Consider the following 16759-nt stretch of genomic DNA (forward strand, 5'->3'; position numbering starts at 1 on the left):
CAGTCCGCATCAGTGCTTTTTTTTTTTTTAAAGCTTTCACAACAATAAACAAGCTAGATTTGTGGTATTAGGACTTTACAGTGCTTACTATGCAAAGGTCAGGGTTCAGTTGGTTTTTTGCCTCAGCAAACTTAAAAAGCTGAACAGCTCCTGGTTGAGTAAACCTGTCCAGTTCAAACTACGGAGTGAAGGCGACCTTAGGTGCTTCTATGACTAATTCTTGTATGCAGTACTGGAAACTCAAGCCATCTGTGTATCCATGCTGAACAGACAACATACCTCATGTCTACACCAGCAAATGGAGCAGGAGGCATGTTTCATGCCCATTCTTTGCTAGGCCTCTCAGCTGAAACTGTCAGCCTGGACCCATGTCCTAAGGAAGCAAAGTCTTCTTACTGAAACACAGCCCTCGAAATTACCTATTCCTCTCCAGTACGCCATGAAGACGCCAACAGATATTTGCTGGTTTGTTTTGGATGGACTTATATGAACCTTTAAATCACTTCACAGCACTAGTAAGCCCTGGGGAAAGCAGGATGGAATCCATCCACCATCTCCCCCTGTGCTACCTCCTCATTTCCCATTACTACGCTTGTGATCCATCCCTCACTGTGCTCCACAACATGCTTAGATACAGTTAGGTGCCGATCACGATCCGGTAAAAAATGTCCCCGTACGACTCGTATCGGGTCTTTTTACCGTACGAATCGTACAAGTGCCGTACGAACTGGCAATCACGATTCGCATGGTAAAAAGTCCATACGAACCGCACTGGGAATATTTCCCCACACGTCCTCGGGTCGGAAAATGTGTCCGACACGTCCTCGTACGATTCACCGTACAAACGTGAAAGGTGAACTCCGACCGGGGAATCACGATCCATCCCGGGCGTCCGAATGTACAACCGTATGGTGAAAAGACCGTCCGCACCGAACTCCCATAACACCCATGGAGACGTCCAAACAGGTGCCCGGTACGTGCCGTACCCCCCCCAGCCCCCGTAGGTACGGGCCGACCCCCCCCCAGCCCCCGTAGGTACGCGCCGACCCCCCCCCAGCCCCCGTAGGTACGGGCCGACCCCCCCCCCAGCCCCCGTAGGTACGCGCCGACCCCCCCCCAGCCCCCGTAGGTACGGGCCGACCACCCCCAGCCCCCGTAGGTACGCGCCGACCCCCCCCCAGCCCCCGTAGGTACGGGCCGACCCCCCCCCAGCCCCCGTAGGTACGCGCCGACCCCCCCTGTGTGTACACCCGTGTACGGTGCGTACCCCCCGTGTACGTTCGAGTCGGACCCCCCCGTGTACGTTCGAGTCGGACCCCCCCGTGTACGCTCGAGTCGTACCCCCACCCGTGTATGTACGGTGCGTACCCCCCCGTGTACGCTCGAGTCGGACCCCCCCGTGTACGCTCGAGTCGAACCCCCCCGTGTACGCTCGAGTCGGACCCCCCGTGTACGCTCGAGTCGTACCCCCACCCGTGTATGTACGGTGCGTACCCCCCCGTGTACGCTCGAGTCGGACCCCCCCGTGTACGCTCAAGTCGAACCCCCCCGTGTACGCTCGAGTCGTACCCCCACCCGTGTATGTACGGAGCGTACCCCCCCGTGTACGCTCGAGTCGGACCCCCCCGTGTACGCTCGAGTCGAACCCCCCCGTGTACGCTCGAGTCGGACCCCCCCGTGTACGCTCGAGTCGTACCCCCACCCGTGTATGTACGGTGTGTACCCCCAGCGCGTAGCGCTGGGGGTACGCACCGTACATACACGGGTGGGGGTTCGACTCGAGCGTACACGGGGGGGTCCGACTCGAGCGTACACGGGGGGGTACGCACCGTACATACACGGGTGGGGGTACGACTCGAGCGTACACGGGGGGGTCCGACTCGAGCGTACACGGGGGGGTTCGACTCGAGCGTACACGGGGGGGTTCAACTCGAGCGTACACGGGGGGGTCCGACTCGAGCGTACACGGGGGGGTCCGACTCGAGCGTACACGGGGGGGTACGCACCGTACATACACGGGTGGGGGTACGACTCGAGCGTACACGGGGGGGTCCGACTCGAGCGTACACGGGGGGGTTCGACTCGAGCGTACACGGGGGGGTTCAACTCGAGCATACACGGGGGGGTCCGACTCGAGCGTACACGGGGGGGTTCGACTCGAGCGTACACGGGGGGGTCCGACTCGAGCGTACACGGGGGGGTTCGACTCGAGCGTACACGGGGGGGTTCAACTCGAGCGTACACGGGGGGGTCCGACTCGAGCGTACACGGGGGGGTCCGACTCGAGCGTACACGGGGGGGTCCGACTCGAGCGTACACGGGTGGGGGTACGACTCGAGCGTACACGGGGGGGTCCGACTCGAGCGTACACGGGGGGGTTCGACTCGAGCGTACACGGGGGGGTTCGACTCGAGCGTACACGGGGGGTCCGACTCGAGCGTACACGGGGGGGTACGCACCGTACATACACGGGTGGGGGTATGACTCGAGCATACACGGGGGGGTCCGACTCGAGCGTACACGGGGGGGTTCGACTCGAGCGTACACGGGGGGGTCCGACTCGAGCGTACACGGGGGGTACGCACCGTACACGGGTGTACACACGGGGGGGTCGGCGCGTACCTACGGGGGCTGGGGGGGGGGTCGGCGCGTACCTACGGGGGCTGGGGGGGGGTCGGCGCGTACCTACGGGGGCTGGGGGAGGGTCGGCGCGTACCGGGCCACCTACTCTGGTCGATTCGCGCCGTACTTCGCTTTTGCGGCACTTTTTGGGTGCCGTGAAAATATTGCCGTCCGGACTGCTGTCGGTTCGAATCGTAATTCCTGGTTCGTGAAACGCTGCCTGAAAGCGTCCCGACGTCACGTCGCAGCATTCCCGGATCACATTCGTATGTATATTTTCGTCGGTCGGTGTTTTTTACGATTCGTACGGAAATGGTGTTTCCGTGCGAATCGTAATTCCATGTTTGTAAAGTTTTACAACCGGGTACGAGTCGGACGGGGAATTCGCTCCGACCGACGGTTCGTACGCGGTTTTTAACGGATCGTAATCGGCACCTTTGTGTTCAAAGTTGGTTGGTTGCCTGAATCCTTCAGCCAGGAATAACATAACAGGACTTCTGTTTTATTCTTTTGGAAGTGACCAGAGGCTGTGAAGGAAGAATGGGGGCAGTATGGCAGAGAGGCAGGTGCAGTTGGGAGAAGGGATAGGCTGCTGAGTCTGGTGGCTCAGTGGACTAATGGATCCACTCCCGGAATCTGTGCTGACCCCATGTTGACAAGTTGAGTTCTCAACAAGTCCACTCAGCCTTTCATTCTTCTGAGGTTGATAACATGAGCATCGTTTACTCCCACTGAGTTCAGCGTTAAGATGTTCCTAATTGGTAATCTGGTGCTATTTCCTTATTTTTAATGACAGTCAATGGCCATCTGTCGCAGGCAGGAGTTGTGAACCTCTGACTGGGAGACAGAAGTCCTTATTTCTGTCATCCAGACTGTCAGTCCCTGGCCAGGCCGGAATCCACTGCTTCTTGTACGGTAAGGAAATAATGCAAAACTATGAGGAAAGAGAGTCTAGGAAGAAGAGTGGGAAATATGCAGATTTTTTTGTGGAGTAAAAAGTAGAATCTAAGCAGTTTGCGGGAGCGGCAATCTTAATTTTAGGCTTGAAATAATCAAACTACCTAAATCAAACAAGACAGATTGTTTTTTATTAACTTTCGTTAATGTTTGGGAAGCAAGGTACCAGGTTGAATATGTCGGTCATACGTCACAAATCTCTCTTCTGAGCCTGTATGTTATAGTCCGAGTCGTCGCACCCCCGTGCCCACTGTGTGCTCACACCCCTGATGCACAGAAGCGCTCCCACATGTAATGTCGGTCAGCAACGCTGCTTCCGACATCACCTCACTCTCTGTCATTTTCAGCCTCTTCTGAACCATGAAAGTTCACGAAAAAATCGGCCTAAAACTTGAAAATCTCCAAAATTGTGAGAAAACGTTCACAATAAAAAAAGAGGGGCATTTGAATAAAGTAATATAAAAAAATTGCGGTTTCCGCGAAAAAAATAACACCCTGCCTGTTTTGCTGCCCTAAGATGTTGCATGCTCTCGACTCCCCATTGTTGGAAAGTTTGAGCTCGTTTTCAAACTGTTGCCACTTTGTCATTTACATAAATAAAAAAAACACAAAGAAGCCCGCGACTTTGTGCGCGCGCGCGCGCCACTGCGAGCCATGGCCTATTGGTGTCTATTACGCGCACCAAGCGCGTAATAGACACCAATAGGCTATGGGCGGAGCAATGCGCCCGTCTTTGGCCAATTGCGTGCAGTCTTTTATAAAAAGACGCACGCAAAGGCCAATCGCGTAGCACAAAAGGAATCACACACGCACGAGCGTGTGCGATTCCAGGGTCCATTTTTGAACCCAAAAAAACTCTCGCCTGCGCGAGCACTGTTATGCAGTGCAACGCAGGTCACGAGACCTAAAAAGGGCCATGCACAATTCCTATTTAGCGAGTCCCAATTTTTTTGCGACTCGCCAAATATGAATTGTTACTTGCTATTACGAAGATGCGTTTCAAGGGCGTCCCTTCCTAATAGCGACTCTCTACTCCATGTATGAATACTCGCAATTTACCGCCGTCTTCAAGAGGGTGGTAGTGCACTTGCAAATGGGAAGGGGACCCCTTCCTCTTTGCAAATACAAGGGAAAATATTTTTTAGGGGCAGGCAGTGGTCCCAGGGACCATTACCTGCCCTTAAAAAATTTAACCAAAACGCTTCATTTTTTTTTTTTAATGCAGCCTGTTTTCCTTAAAGGAAAACGGCCTGCATTTAAAAAAGAAACAGCTTTATTTAAAAGCAGTCCCAGACATGGACCACCATCCCTGGGAGGGCCAGCCATTCCCAATGGGGTCGCAAATTGCGAGTGCCTCATGAAAATTGATGAGACATGCAATTTGCGACCCCATTGGGAATCGCAAACAGTGTCTCAGACACTGTTGTACATGGCATTTTGCGACTTGCAAATTGCGACTCGCAATTGAGCGCAATTTGCGAGTCGCAAATTGTCATGGTGGTACATCTGGCCCTAAATTCCTTGTCCGAGATTCACTATGGTCCAACATTTTTTTCCTTCTAAATGGTTTTTTTTTAAAGTAAATTAATTCTATTATTTGAAACTATTATGTTTTTTTTACAATTTTCAGCCAAATTGTGACTTTATTCATTTGTGTTTCTCCTAAATGAATTTTCAATTATTTGGTTTATCAGAAATAGGTTTTTTAAAGTCTTATTTTTTACTATGAGCTTACATACAATAGTGTCTCATGGCATTTCACGTTATTGTTTACTTGGTTACAGTCTGTTACATTTACCACCTGTTCTGAGTTGGAGGACACACTGCGTGATAATTCCCTGCATATGGGCAGCATTGTAGTCTGTCTTTATTGGACTCGTTGTAATACCTTTCCTGCTGCTGTCTTGACACCGTTTGCCTCTTTCACAGAACCATTCGTACATAGCGCAGGACATGACCATCCTGGAGATGATAAAGGACGGGAAGCATGGGCGCTTCTACAGGGCTCGGCTGAATCACGGCACCTGCAAGGGACACAAACTTGTCACATGCAAGGTCTTCAGAGAAGGTGGGTCCTGGAGTCTTAGCTGAGTGTAAGTCATGCAACAGTGGGGTCTGCACTACAGCTAGCACATCTGACATCCTTGCTCTTACAGTGGTTCTGTAGTCACTTTTCCTTCCCTTGGTGCTGTGGGATAGGGGTGTGGTTCTAACTGAATGCTACTTTAAGTTACATTGTACCCCCCCCACCAGTATTTCGAACCAGCGATTACAATTTTAGTCTCAAACAACTATGCAATGAAGATGGTCTTTATCTACAGGGGTATCGACAACAAGGCTGGAGTCAGAGGCCCTGATCTTGAGGAAGGTGGGGTATCATAAACACATCCTTCAGTTTCTGGACTGTAACACATCTCTGGGTGAGTGCAAAAGTCACCAAAACCTCCAACGTTTGCTCCACTTTCTATCGTCTTCTTCTTTGCCAAGCCATCTTTAACTATAGGCCGGTGGGACTCCCGTCTGACCTCTGTCCTTTTCTCTCAGTCTCAACGGTGGTGCTTCTGGAGAGATCGTGGGCTGAGAATACAGTGGAGGTGCTCTGGAGGTCTCTTACACCATTCATATATGACACTCTCATAGCATTATCTTGTCTAATCAGGACACCTCCTAGTAGGCTTCTAGTTCGCCCGCTTAGAGGTTTCGTACCTGATACACTCAAGGGCTACCTAAGCTCTGTGTATTCTCCAACCATAGCTATACCCAGCTTAGTAATGCAACAAACATTCCACCCACCCATTGGCTCGCCATCCACCCCATTTGGTTCTCCACCCAGTGCACCAGGAGCTCATCCTAACTCCTCAGCCTTTTACCCACCACCCATTCTCTTTCTTTACCATCCTAGCCCTCCTTGAACCTGTGTCCTCTTCCACTTCTCCCATCATGCGCATTGGCTCTGTAGGCCTTTCCCTCCATACTGCTGGTCCTGTATCTTGCCCTCTCTATCTCTTGCTCTGTGGTCTCCTTTTTAGTTTCATTCTTCATCCTTTTCCAGTGGTCACTTTCCATCCCATGCTCCTTGGTGTCTTCCTGGCTTTGCTCAGTTAACATTCTCCCTCTGTAGGACTGGTGTTTTAATGAAATGTGAATTTCTTGTTTTTCTAGAACCCTACATGTTGATCTTGGAAAACGTCTGCTACGGAACCCTGAAACATTTTTTCCATGCCAATCGAAGTCAACTGACCAACAGTGAAAACCTACAAAGCCAGCTCACCATTGCAGCCTATCACCTTGCGCTCGCCATGGAGCACATCGCATCCAAAATGGTAACATTCCAATGTGACTGTCAAAAGTAACAAGCCCAAAACGCGTTGCCAATGCTCAACATTGAACTTACATGGTCCCTCATCCCGCCGGCACATAGAACATCAAGTGACGACCTAAACTGCTCAAAACCAAGATAGTGGGTGACAGTCTGTGCCTACTGAAACTGCTCAAGGCCCAGACAGTGGGTGACAGTCTGTGACTACTGAAACTGCTCAAGTCCCAGACAGTGGGTGACAGTCTGTGACTACTGAAACTGCTCAAGGCCCAGACAGTGGGTGACAGTCTGTGACTACTGAAACTGCTCAAGGCCCAGACAGTGGGTGACAGTCTGTGACTACTGAAACTGCTCAAAACCCAGACAGTGGGTGACAGTCTGTGACTACTGAAACTGCTCAAGGCCCAGACAGTGGGTGACAGTCTTTGACTACTGAAACTGCTCAAGGCCCAGACAGTGGGTGACAGTCTGTGCCTACTGAAACTGCTCAAGGCCCAGACAGTGGGTGACAGTCTGTGACTACTGAAACTGCTCAAGGCCCAGACAGTGGGTGACAGTCTGTGACTACTGAAACTGCTCAAGTCCCAGACAGTGGGTGACAGTCTGTGACTACTGAAACTGCTCAATGCCCAGACAGTGGGTGACAGTCTGTGCCTACTGAAACTGCTCAAGGCCCAGACAGTAGGTGACAGTCTGTGACTACCTAAACTGCTCAAAACCCAGACAGTGGGTGACAGTCTGTGACTACTGAAACTGCTCAAGGCCCAGACAGTGGGTGACAGTCTGTGCCTACTGAAACTGCTCAAGGCCCAGACAGTGGGTGACAGTCTGTGCCTACTGAAACTGCTCAAAACCCAGAAAGTGGGTGACAGTCTGTGACTACCTAAACTGCTCAAAACCCAGACAGTGGGTGACAGTCTGTGACTACTGACTGAAACTGCTCAAGGTCCAGACAGTGGGTGACAGTCTGTGACTACTGAAACTGCTCAAGGCCCAGACAGTGGGTGACAGTCTGTGACTACTGAAACTGCTCAAGTCCCAGACAGTGGGTGACAGTCTGTGACTACTGAAACTGCTCAAGGCCCAGACAGTGGGTGACAGTCTGTGCCTACTGAAACTGCTCAAGGCCCAGACAGTAGGTGACAGTCTGTGACTACCTAAACTGCTCAAAACCCAGACAGTGGGTGACAGTCTGTGACTACTGAAACTGCTCAAGGCCCAGACAGTGGGTGACAGTCTGTGCCTACTGAAACTGCTCAAGGCCCAGACAGTGGGTGACAGTCTGTGCCTACTGAAACTGCTCAAAACCCAGACAGTGGGTGACAGTCTGTGACTACCTAAACTGCTCAAAACCCAGACAGTGGGTGACAGTCTGTGACTACTGAAACTGCTCAAGGCCCAGACAGTGGGTGACAGTCTGTGACTACTGAAACTGCTCAAGTCCCAGACAGTGGGTGACAGTCTGTGACTACTGAAACTGCTCAAGGCCCAGACAGTGGGTGACAGTCTGTGACTACTGAAACTGCTCAAGTCCCAGACAGTGGGTGACAGTCTGTGACTACTGAAACTGCTCAAGGCCCAGACAGTGGGTGACAGTCTGTGACTACTGAAACTGCTCAAGGCCCAGACAGCGGGTGACAGTCTGTGACTACTGAAACTGCTCAAGGCCCAGACAGTAAGCGATGCTCCCCATTGCTCTAACCATGCTATCCACTATTGCCAACCTGTAAAAGGTGTGCATGTGTCCCATATCATCTTTAAAAGCCAGGAAAGCAAAGTGTCGTCATAGACCTGGAAAGTTCATGTGGGCCAGTTCATTTGAGCGAAGAGTCACAATTCTCTCTTTTAGCTACCGCAAGATTACTGGTCTGTAGTTGTAGATTTGCAAGTCCAAAAGTTGTAAGTCTAGAAGTACTTTTATTGGCATACTATCAGATGTGTGGCCTGGAGACTTAGGACTGTCCACAAATTGCAAGACAAATGCTGATAGAAATGGGTTAGGAAGTGCAGGGCCACCGAGGTCATAATAGTACTTTTCTTCAAGAGACTACCAAGTGAAGCTAAACTCTTTCTCTCCCAGGTGCTGCACCGGGATCTGGCACTTCGCAATATTGTTGTGAGCTCATTCCCTTACGAATGCAAAGTCACAGAGTTTGGATTGGCCAGAGACTTGTCCAGTAATCAGAGCACCTCAACAGATCTAAAGGTGAGCAAAGTTATGGAACTTAATTTCTCCCCAAATAGAACTGTTGTGAAGCGAGAGAGCCATAGAGAAAGAGATAAGACTATGGGCCAGATGTATCAAAAAAATGTTTTGCGATTGCCTAATTGCGAATCTTTGCGATCGCAAAACGGCATGCATGAAAGTGTGTAGTACACTTTCTGCGATTCCTAAGGGGTCGCAAATTATCTACCCCTAGGAATCGCAAAAATCACAGGGATGGTGGCCTGCTGAGATCAGCAGACCACCATGTCTGTGATTGTTTTTAAATAAAGCAATCTTTTTTTTTGTAAAGCAGCCCGTTTTCCTTAAAGGAAAACGAGATGCTTTACAAAATGAAAAGTTTTCTTTTCATTTTTTAAGAGTAGGCAGTGGTCCGTGGGACCCCTGCCTGCTCTTAAAAAATGCTTTTACAAACATACACAAAGAGGAAGGGGTCTGCAAATGGGTTACCACCGACTTGAAGTAGGTGGTAAAATGTGAATGTTTTGCAACCGCATTAACGGAAAGAAAACATTCATGCATACCTTTAGGATTTGCTATTTGGAAGGGACGCCCGAAACACACCCCTTCAAAATAGCGAATCGCAAACTTATTTTGTGATTCGGTAACAGGTTACCGAATCGCAAAACTGAATTTGATGCATCGCAAAAGCAATTTCTGCAATCGCAAACGGGCCGATTCTGCGAGGAGAAAAATGCTTAATGCATCTGGCCCTATGTTTAGAAAATGTGAGTGCGGGGAGATGTGAAGACTGTTAGGGCCTCATTAAGAGTCTGGCGTAGTGGTTTCCTCCGGTAGTTATCCCTTTACCAGAGTACAAGTTTCCCAGGTGTCTCCAGTGGCGGCTGGCATCTAGGGGGGTGACTGCGTGCAAAATATAATTTTTTTTAAACTTACCTAATGCGATGTCCTCGCTCTGGAACTCTTCTTTGCAGGAACCGGAACTGGATGCTGGAACTCCCTTGCCCAATCCTGGCGCATCTCACATGCAGCATGTGAGCAGTGTACTGATTGGAGGGAGCGGCCTCACTTGGCGCTCCACAGCATACTGGAGTCCTGCACTGTCTTAAGACAGCTGGGTTGAGAGGTTTAAAATGCACATGTGTAGATGGCCATCGCAAGATGACTGGCCAAAAAGGCATGCGCACTTTAAACAGTACATTAGACAGCCCACTCTCCTCCTACTGCTGGCAGTCAGCAGCTGCCCCGTCCATGTCCTAGTGCTTGGAACGGGGATGAAAAATAAAATGGTAATGAGCTACCATTCATTTTCCATCTCTGAGGCTTTGGGGGAGCCACCCCTGAGTGTCTCCAGTCCCAGAATTATCGTTCCACAAACTGTAGAGTGGATCACTCTGGGCCCTGGCGACACAGGGCCTGGACTCGCCACCGGAATAGCAGAGCTACCTGGCAGCTGCAATGCCCAGCCCGACCCCTCTGCATACTGCAGCATGGGGAAGCAGAACAAGCTCCTCCCAGCTGAAGCTAAACACACACTGCACTCTCCCCACCCTGCTTCCTGCACCAAAGAAAAGGCCTCCCACACATTTACCATCTTCTGGAATCAGGTGGTACATGATTGTGAACTTGGGCCCGTTATTGTGCCCAGAAAGGGGTAAACATGTATAATACTAGGCTACGTGTTATTCCCTATTCTCGGAGAAATACCTTGTTATCTCCGGAGATAGGTGCAGGGACTTTTAATGGGGCAGACATAATTAACAAGTCTTTAACATGCATCAGCGTTTTTAACCATGAGCCTAGTTACCACAATTAGTATAACATGGACAGTGTCTGGGACACATTTTTAGATAGAGGATTTGTGTATGGCTTTGTGAACAGTAGACCAACAATAAAATAGGGGCGTGTCAAGTATAAACCCTATAGCTCTGACTATTATCATGAGAACACATTTGGTGTTGAGCTACGTTGACTGAAGTCTTGATGGACCGTCCCTCACCCATGCACTCATAGGGGTACACCAGAGATGAGAAGCCCGTGCTAGTGGATGACTTTCCCATCTCTCGATCTTGGTTGCTGTGAGGTGTCTCCTATTCTTTTTACAGTTTGGTATCTACCGCTGTTCACTGCTGTCAAAGAATGCTCCCGCGTAACTCTGTTGAACCAGACAGTGACTGGTCTGATACCCTTGTGGTTTGAAATGACGGGGACATGGTTCCACAACTACATTATCTTGGGTGTCCGTAACTTTTCAATGTTTTGCGACAGGATTTCAGTCACAGAGCATTGATACTTTGCATACAGGGATTGGTATTTGGAAGGGGTGCTTATAACATTCCCTTTCCAAATAGCGATTCAGTAATAGGTCGGAATCACGTTTTAGAAGTTGGTAAAAGTTTATCAGGTCCTAAGATTTCATTTGTACATTTGAAAAAGCATTTTTCTGTTTCAAACTCAGAGTCTGAGAGTTTGCTATTGTAAAAATGCTTAATACAACTGGCCCCTAGTTCTCCAGTTTACATCTGGTGTATTGGATCCAGGTTTGAATACTACATATAGAACATTGTAGCTAATTACATAGACCATAAGTGGAATAATTGGGGCCTATTCTCAAAGGTAAATAAAGAAGTGTATATTTATGCTTGACCATACTTACTATTACACCTCAGTGTAACTCTACACTTCGTTGCTTTTCATCATTTTAGTATAGATGTTCACCTTGGCATAGACTTATATGCAGATTTGTATGTTGCCATCCCCTCGAATCAGGGTGAACGTAGATGGAGATCTCCACCACTGTGGCCGAGATCTCACTATATGGAAGTACAGGGGAAATTATAAAAATGTATTGTTAATAAAAAAAATCGGTTACAAATATGTTAACTTGAAATATAAGTGTAATTTAATTTTAAATATTCATTTTTTATCATGAACTAATAAAATGAAATGTTGCAGCACATTAACTCAAATTAAATGTGTATTAAATTATTAATTGAAAACATATTCATTGAAAATAATAATTTTTAAATAATAATTTTAGAAAATTCCCAACCTCACTAACATTTTTAATTAATATGTAGCAATTTTTGAAAAAAAGGTGTTTAATTAATTTCAATTATTTTAATTTGTTTAGTAAACCTAAATTATTACATTTTAAAATAATAATGTAATAATTATATATAGTCCAAGTTCCAATATTATGTTAAATGTTTTGTGAGTGCATAATTATCAAAAATGCATCCTGGTGCTAAGTACTACTATGATAAAGTTACATTGACCAGCCAACAGGTCTGTTGCAGCGATTTCCTGAATGCTAAGTAGTCAGTTGTGAAATGACAATAACATGGAAGGGCATTCCATAACAAGGAGTCTCCTTAGGAAAAAGAATATGCGTTCTGTTTGATCCTACACGTTGTGCAAGAGATCAGCAAACAAGTTGTTGTACAGCGCAAATTTTGGGCTGGGGTATGGATGGCAACCAGATCCCTGATAAATTCTTAACATGTCCTATAGATAAACATATAACAAATACACAGCACTTTTAATGTTCAAATTTTTTCAATGGGAAACCAGTGTAATGATACAAATAGAGAGAGAAGCTCTTCATGGAAGATTTAGCATGACACTATCAGTCATATTCTGAATAATTTGATGTTTCTGCAAAGTGCATTTTGGCAGAGCCAAGTAAAGTGTGTTACAGTAATCAAGATGGGATCTTACAATTACCCATATCATTGAAAATCTTTGGCTGATGTTAAAAGTGGGATTCTTTTTCTTAATAACTTATAACACAAAAAGCACGATAAAGACAGAGCATGTTAGCTTGAACTCCACCATGGCTGGTCTTAAGCCCAGCTGCGAAAGGAGGAGGGTTATGCGTGGGGCTGGATACCCCACTATTGAAAAGAATCTTAGCTACAGAAACGTCAACAAAAGACATCCCGGCCTTGGGGAGAGAGGAAGCTCCTTCACGGTGAGCCTTGACACCTTGTGGTGAAAGCCAGAAATTCCTGGAAGCCACAAAGCCGATCCAACCGCTTTTGACCAACACCATCATCATCGGGACATGGACCGTGAGGACCATGTACGACACAGGCAAGACAGCCTAAGTGGCAGTGGAGATGAAAAATACAACCTTGCACTGCTTGGCATCAGCGAGACCAGATGTACACAGTCCAGACAGAAAAGACTGGCTGCAGGAGGAATGCTGCTGTATTCTGGACATGTGAAAGAGAATGCCCCACACACTCAGGGAGTCGCATTGATGCTAACGCTAGCAGCCAACAGAGCTCTGATTGGATGGGAAGCACAGGGTCCCAGAATCATCATTGCGACCTTCTGCACAAAGAAAAAGAGGCTCAACAAGAATGTGATCCAATGCTATGCACCTACAAATGACAGCAAAGAAGAGTAAAAATCCTGGAGAAATGCCTTGAGAGAGACATCACCATACTAATGGGGGAACTCAATGCCACAACAGGAAGTGACAACACTGGGTACGAAGAAGTCATAGGCAACCATGGCCTTGGCGACATGAACGAGAATGGTGAAAGGCTTGCAGATCTCTGTGCCGTGAACAGTCTGGTGATAGGCGGTAGTGTATTCCCACACAAAAGAAAACACAAGGCAACATGGGTGTCACCAGATCATTCAACAGAGAATCATATCGACCATGTCTGTATTGCCAAGAAGTTCCAGAGCTCACTGCAGGTCGTGAGAGTGATGAGAGGAGTAGACGTGGCGGTATCTCCTTGTCGTGGCCAGGCTAAAGCTAAAGCTGAGGAAAGTAAGGATGGAGCCGACAAACCAACGCCGGCAATATAACACCACGCTCCTCAAAGATGCACAGAAATGGAGTGAATACTCAGTCAGGCTCAGTAACAAGTTTCAAGTCCTGCAAGAACTAGAGCTGACAGAGACCCAGTAAAAAGTCAGTGGGAGAAGATCAAATAAATAGTGACATGAAACTGCCAGGACGTACTGGGTCTCAAGAAACACCAACATACAAAATGTATCTTCATGAGACTATCTGCAAAATCTAAGAGAGAAAGGAAAAGAAAGCTGCTGTCAACACCAGCTGAACAAGAGCAGAAATAGCAAAAGCTGAATACACCAAAACTGACAAGAAAACATAGAGAACCTTAAGAGCATACAGGCAAAGATTAATCAATGGGCTTGCCACAGAAGTTCAGGAATCAGCCATCCATAGAAACTTGAAAGAACTCTATGAATTAACAAGGAAACTCTCTGGAAGCAAACTGGAAAGACCTGTTAAAGACTAGGCTGGAAAGACAATCATGGGTAACAAAGACCAACAATGAAGATGGGTGGAGCACTTTCAAAAGCTGCTGAACCAGCCTGTGCCACAGTCTCCAGCAGACATACATCCAGCTGACAAGGACTTGCCAATCAACTGCAGCAGGCCAACCAAGTATTATGGCGAGCTATCAAACATCTGAGAAATGGGAAGGTAGCAGGACCTGACAACTGTTCTGTAGAGTCACTGAAGGCAGACTTTTGAACATCAGTAGACATTCTCTACTCCATGCGTGGAAGGATCTGGGATAAGGAAATATTGCAATCAGACGTGAAGGAGGGATATCTCATCAAGATCCCCAAGAAAGCTGACCTGAGAAATTGCGCAATCTACAGAAGGGTAGCTCTTCTGTCAACTCCAAGTAAAGTGTTCAACAGAGTCATCCTGAACAGAAAGAAGGAACAAGTCGAAGTTCAGTTGCAAGACCAGCAAGCCAGCTTCCACACAGATAGATCCTGCACAGACCAGATTGCAACACTGCGCATCACCATTGATTGATGGAACTCCCCTCTCTATGTTAACTTCATCGACTATGAGAAGGCATTTGACAGCGTGGTCTGAGAGACCCTTTGGAAACTCTTCCACCACTACGGTGTGCCAGATAAACTCGCAAGAGTAATCAAGAACTCTTACAAGGGAATGACATGCAAGATAGTCCATGGAGGATAACTCACGGAAGCTTTACAAGTGAGGATTAGAGTCCACCAGGGTTGTTTGCTCCGGCCTTTTCTCTTCCATTTGGCCATAGACTGGATCATGAAGACATCCACAGTAGGGAGAAGAAATGGGATCCAAATGGACACCTTGGACACAGCTCAACGACCTGGCCCAACTCTCACATACCCATCTGCAGATGCAAGAGAAGACCGACAATGTGACAGCCACATCAGCACAACTTGGCCTCAACATCCACCAGGGAGGAAACAAGATTCTGAAGGCTAACATGACCAGCACAACTGCAGTCACGCTGGCAGGGGATGGACTGCAAGAATTTTCAACTCCCTGCTGATGAAGAAATCCTGAAAAGACAATGGGGCTGGATAGGTCACACACTCTGCAAGACCGCATCAAACACCACCAGGCAAGCCCTGATCTGGAACTCTCAAGGGAAAAGGAAAAAAAGGAAGGCCAAGAAACACTTGGCACTGAGGCCTCCAGGCTGACTGCAAGGAGATGGGTTACACCTGGAGTAAGATTGAAAAAAATGCTCAGGACAGAGATGGCTGGAGAGCCCTGGCTGATGGCCTATACCCCAGGAGGGGTAGTAAGCATAGGTAAGTATGTTATGTTATTGACATTTAGAGCACGCACAGCTACTCAAAGAGTGTCCAGGCACGAACCGGGTAGGGGTGGCAGTCAATGGATCGTTATATGAAGAGAAAGGTTTTCAACCGTTTCCTGAAAAGCCTTGGGTCCTGAATACCACGAATGTCCAAAGGAAGAGAATTCCAGGCCACCGCTGCCTTATAGGCCAAAGAGCTGCCGCCCATTCGCATGAGGCGAAAACGAGGAATGACTGCCAGAAGCTGCATGGCTAAATGCAGCTGTCTCATGGGAACATAGAAGTGGAAGCGATTCCTGAGGTATACAGGGCAAAGTTCGTACAGGGCTGAATTGGCCAGGGTGTGCGCTTTAAATTTAACTCTTTCAACCACCGGAGAGAGGGTGAGACAGACCAAAGCTTACGAGGTGGTCCCCCCAAGGCATGAGAGTTTTTGTTGTACCTGAAACTTTGCTTAAAATCATTGTTTTAATCCTGACTGAATCGTTTTAACCTGTTTGATCCTGGTTTATTTTTTAAAAATTGTCACATAATCGTTTTTAACTTGCCTTTCTGGTTTTAAACGCAACGCTTATAAAACTGTGAAATTGAATTTGAATCGGTACTTTGAAGCACATTTCCCCCTGCCGATTGCCACCTCCCTGGTCTTCAGGACTTCTGCTTGCTTATCGCGGTCTAGTGCCTAGGGGGTGATCAGCTGTTGCAGAGCTGATTGGTGGGCGGGCGGAAGCGAACACCTCATTTGCCACGCTGGAGCGGACGCGCAGCGAGAGAGGGTGAGACACGCCAAAGCTAACGAGGCGGTCCCCCCAAGGCATGAGAGTTTTTGTTGTTTTAATCCTGACTGAATCGTTGTAACCTGAATGATCCTGGTTTTAAACGCAACGATTATTTTTTAAAAATCGTCACATAATCGTTTTTAACTTGGCTTTCTGGTTTTAAATGCAACGCTTGTAAAACTGTGAAATTTAATTTGAATCTGTACCTTGATGCGCATTTCCCCCTGCCGATTGCCCCCACCCTGGTCTTCAGCACTTCCACCTGCTAATCGCGGTCTAGTGCCTAGGGGGTGATCAG

At 48.0% G+C, this 16759-nt stretch overlaps 1 protein-coding gene across 2 annotated transcripts in view; it reads left to right on the forward strand.

Annotated features, from left to right (window-relative positions):
* LOC146858268 (fibroblast growth factor receptor homolog 2-like) overlaps nucleotides 1-16759 on the forward strand; it is a 177789-nt gene that overhangs the window by 140642 nt on the left and 20388 nt on the right. For both annotated transcript variants that reach the window (XM_085649093.1, XM_085649094.1), the window contains exons 5-8: nucleotides 5509-5647; nucleotides 5901-5999; nucleotides 6742-6902; nucleotides 8979-9104. In XM_085649093.1, the coding sequence (XP_085505219.1) occupies nucleotides 5509-5647; nucleotides 5901-5999; nucleotides 6742-6902; nucleotides 8979-9104 (525 nt within the window). The remainder of the gene's footprint in view (nucleotides 1-5508; nucleotides 5648-5900; nucleotides 6000-6741; nucleotides 6903-8978; nucleotides 9105-16759) is intronic.

This window comes from Triturus cristatus, chromosome 3_2, assembly GCF_964204655.1.
Source record: "Triturus cristatus chromosome 3_2, aTriCri1.1, whole genome shotgun sequence".
NCBI classification, from domain to species: domain Eukaryota; kingdom Metazoa; phylum Chordata; class Amphibia; order Caudata; family Salamandridae; genus Triturus; species Triturus cristatus.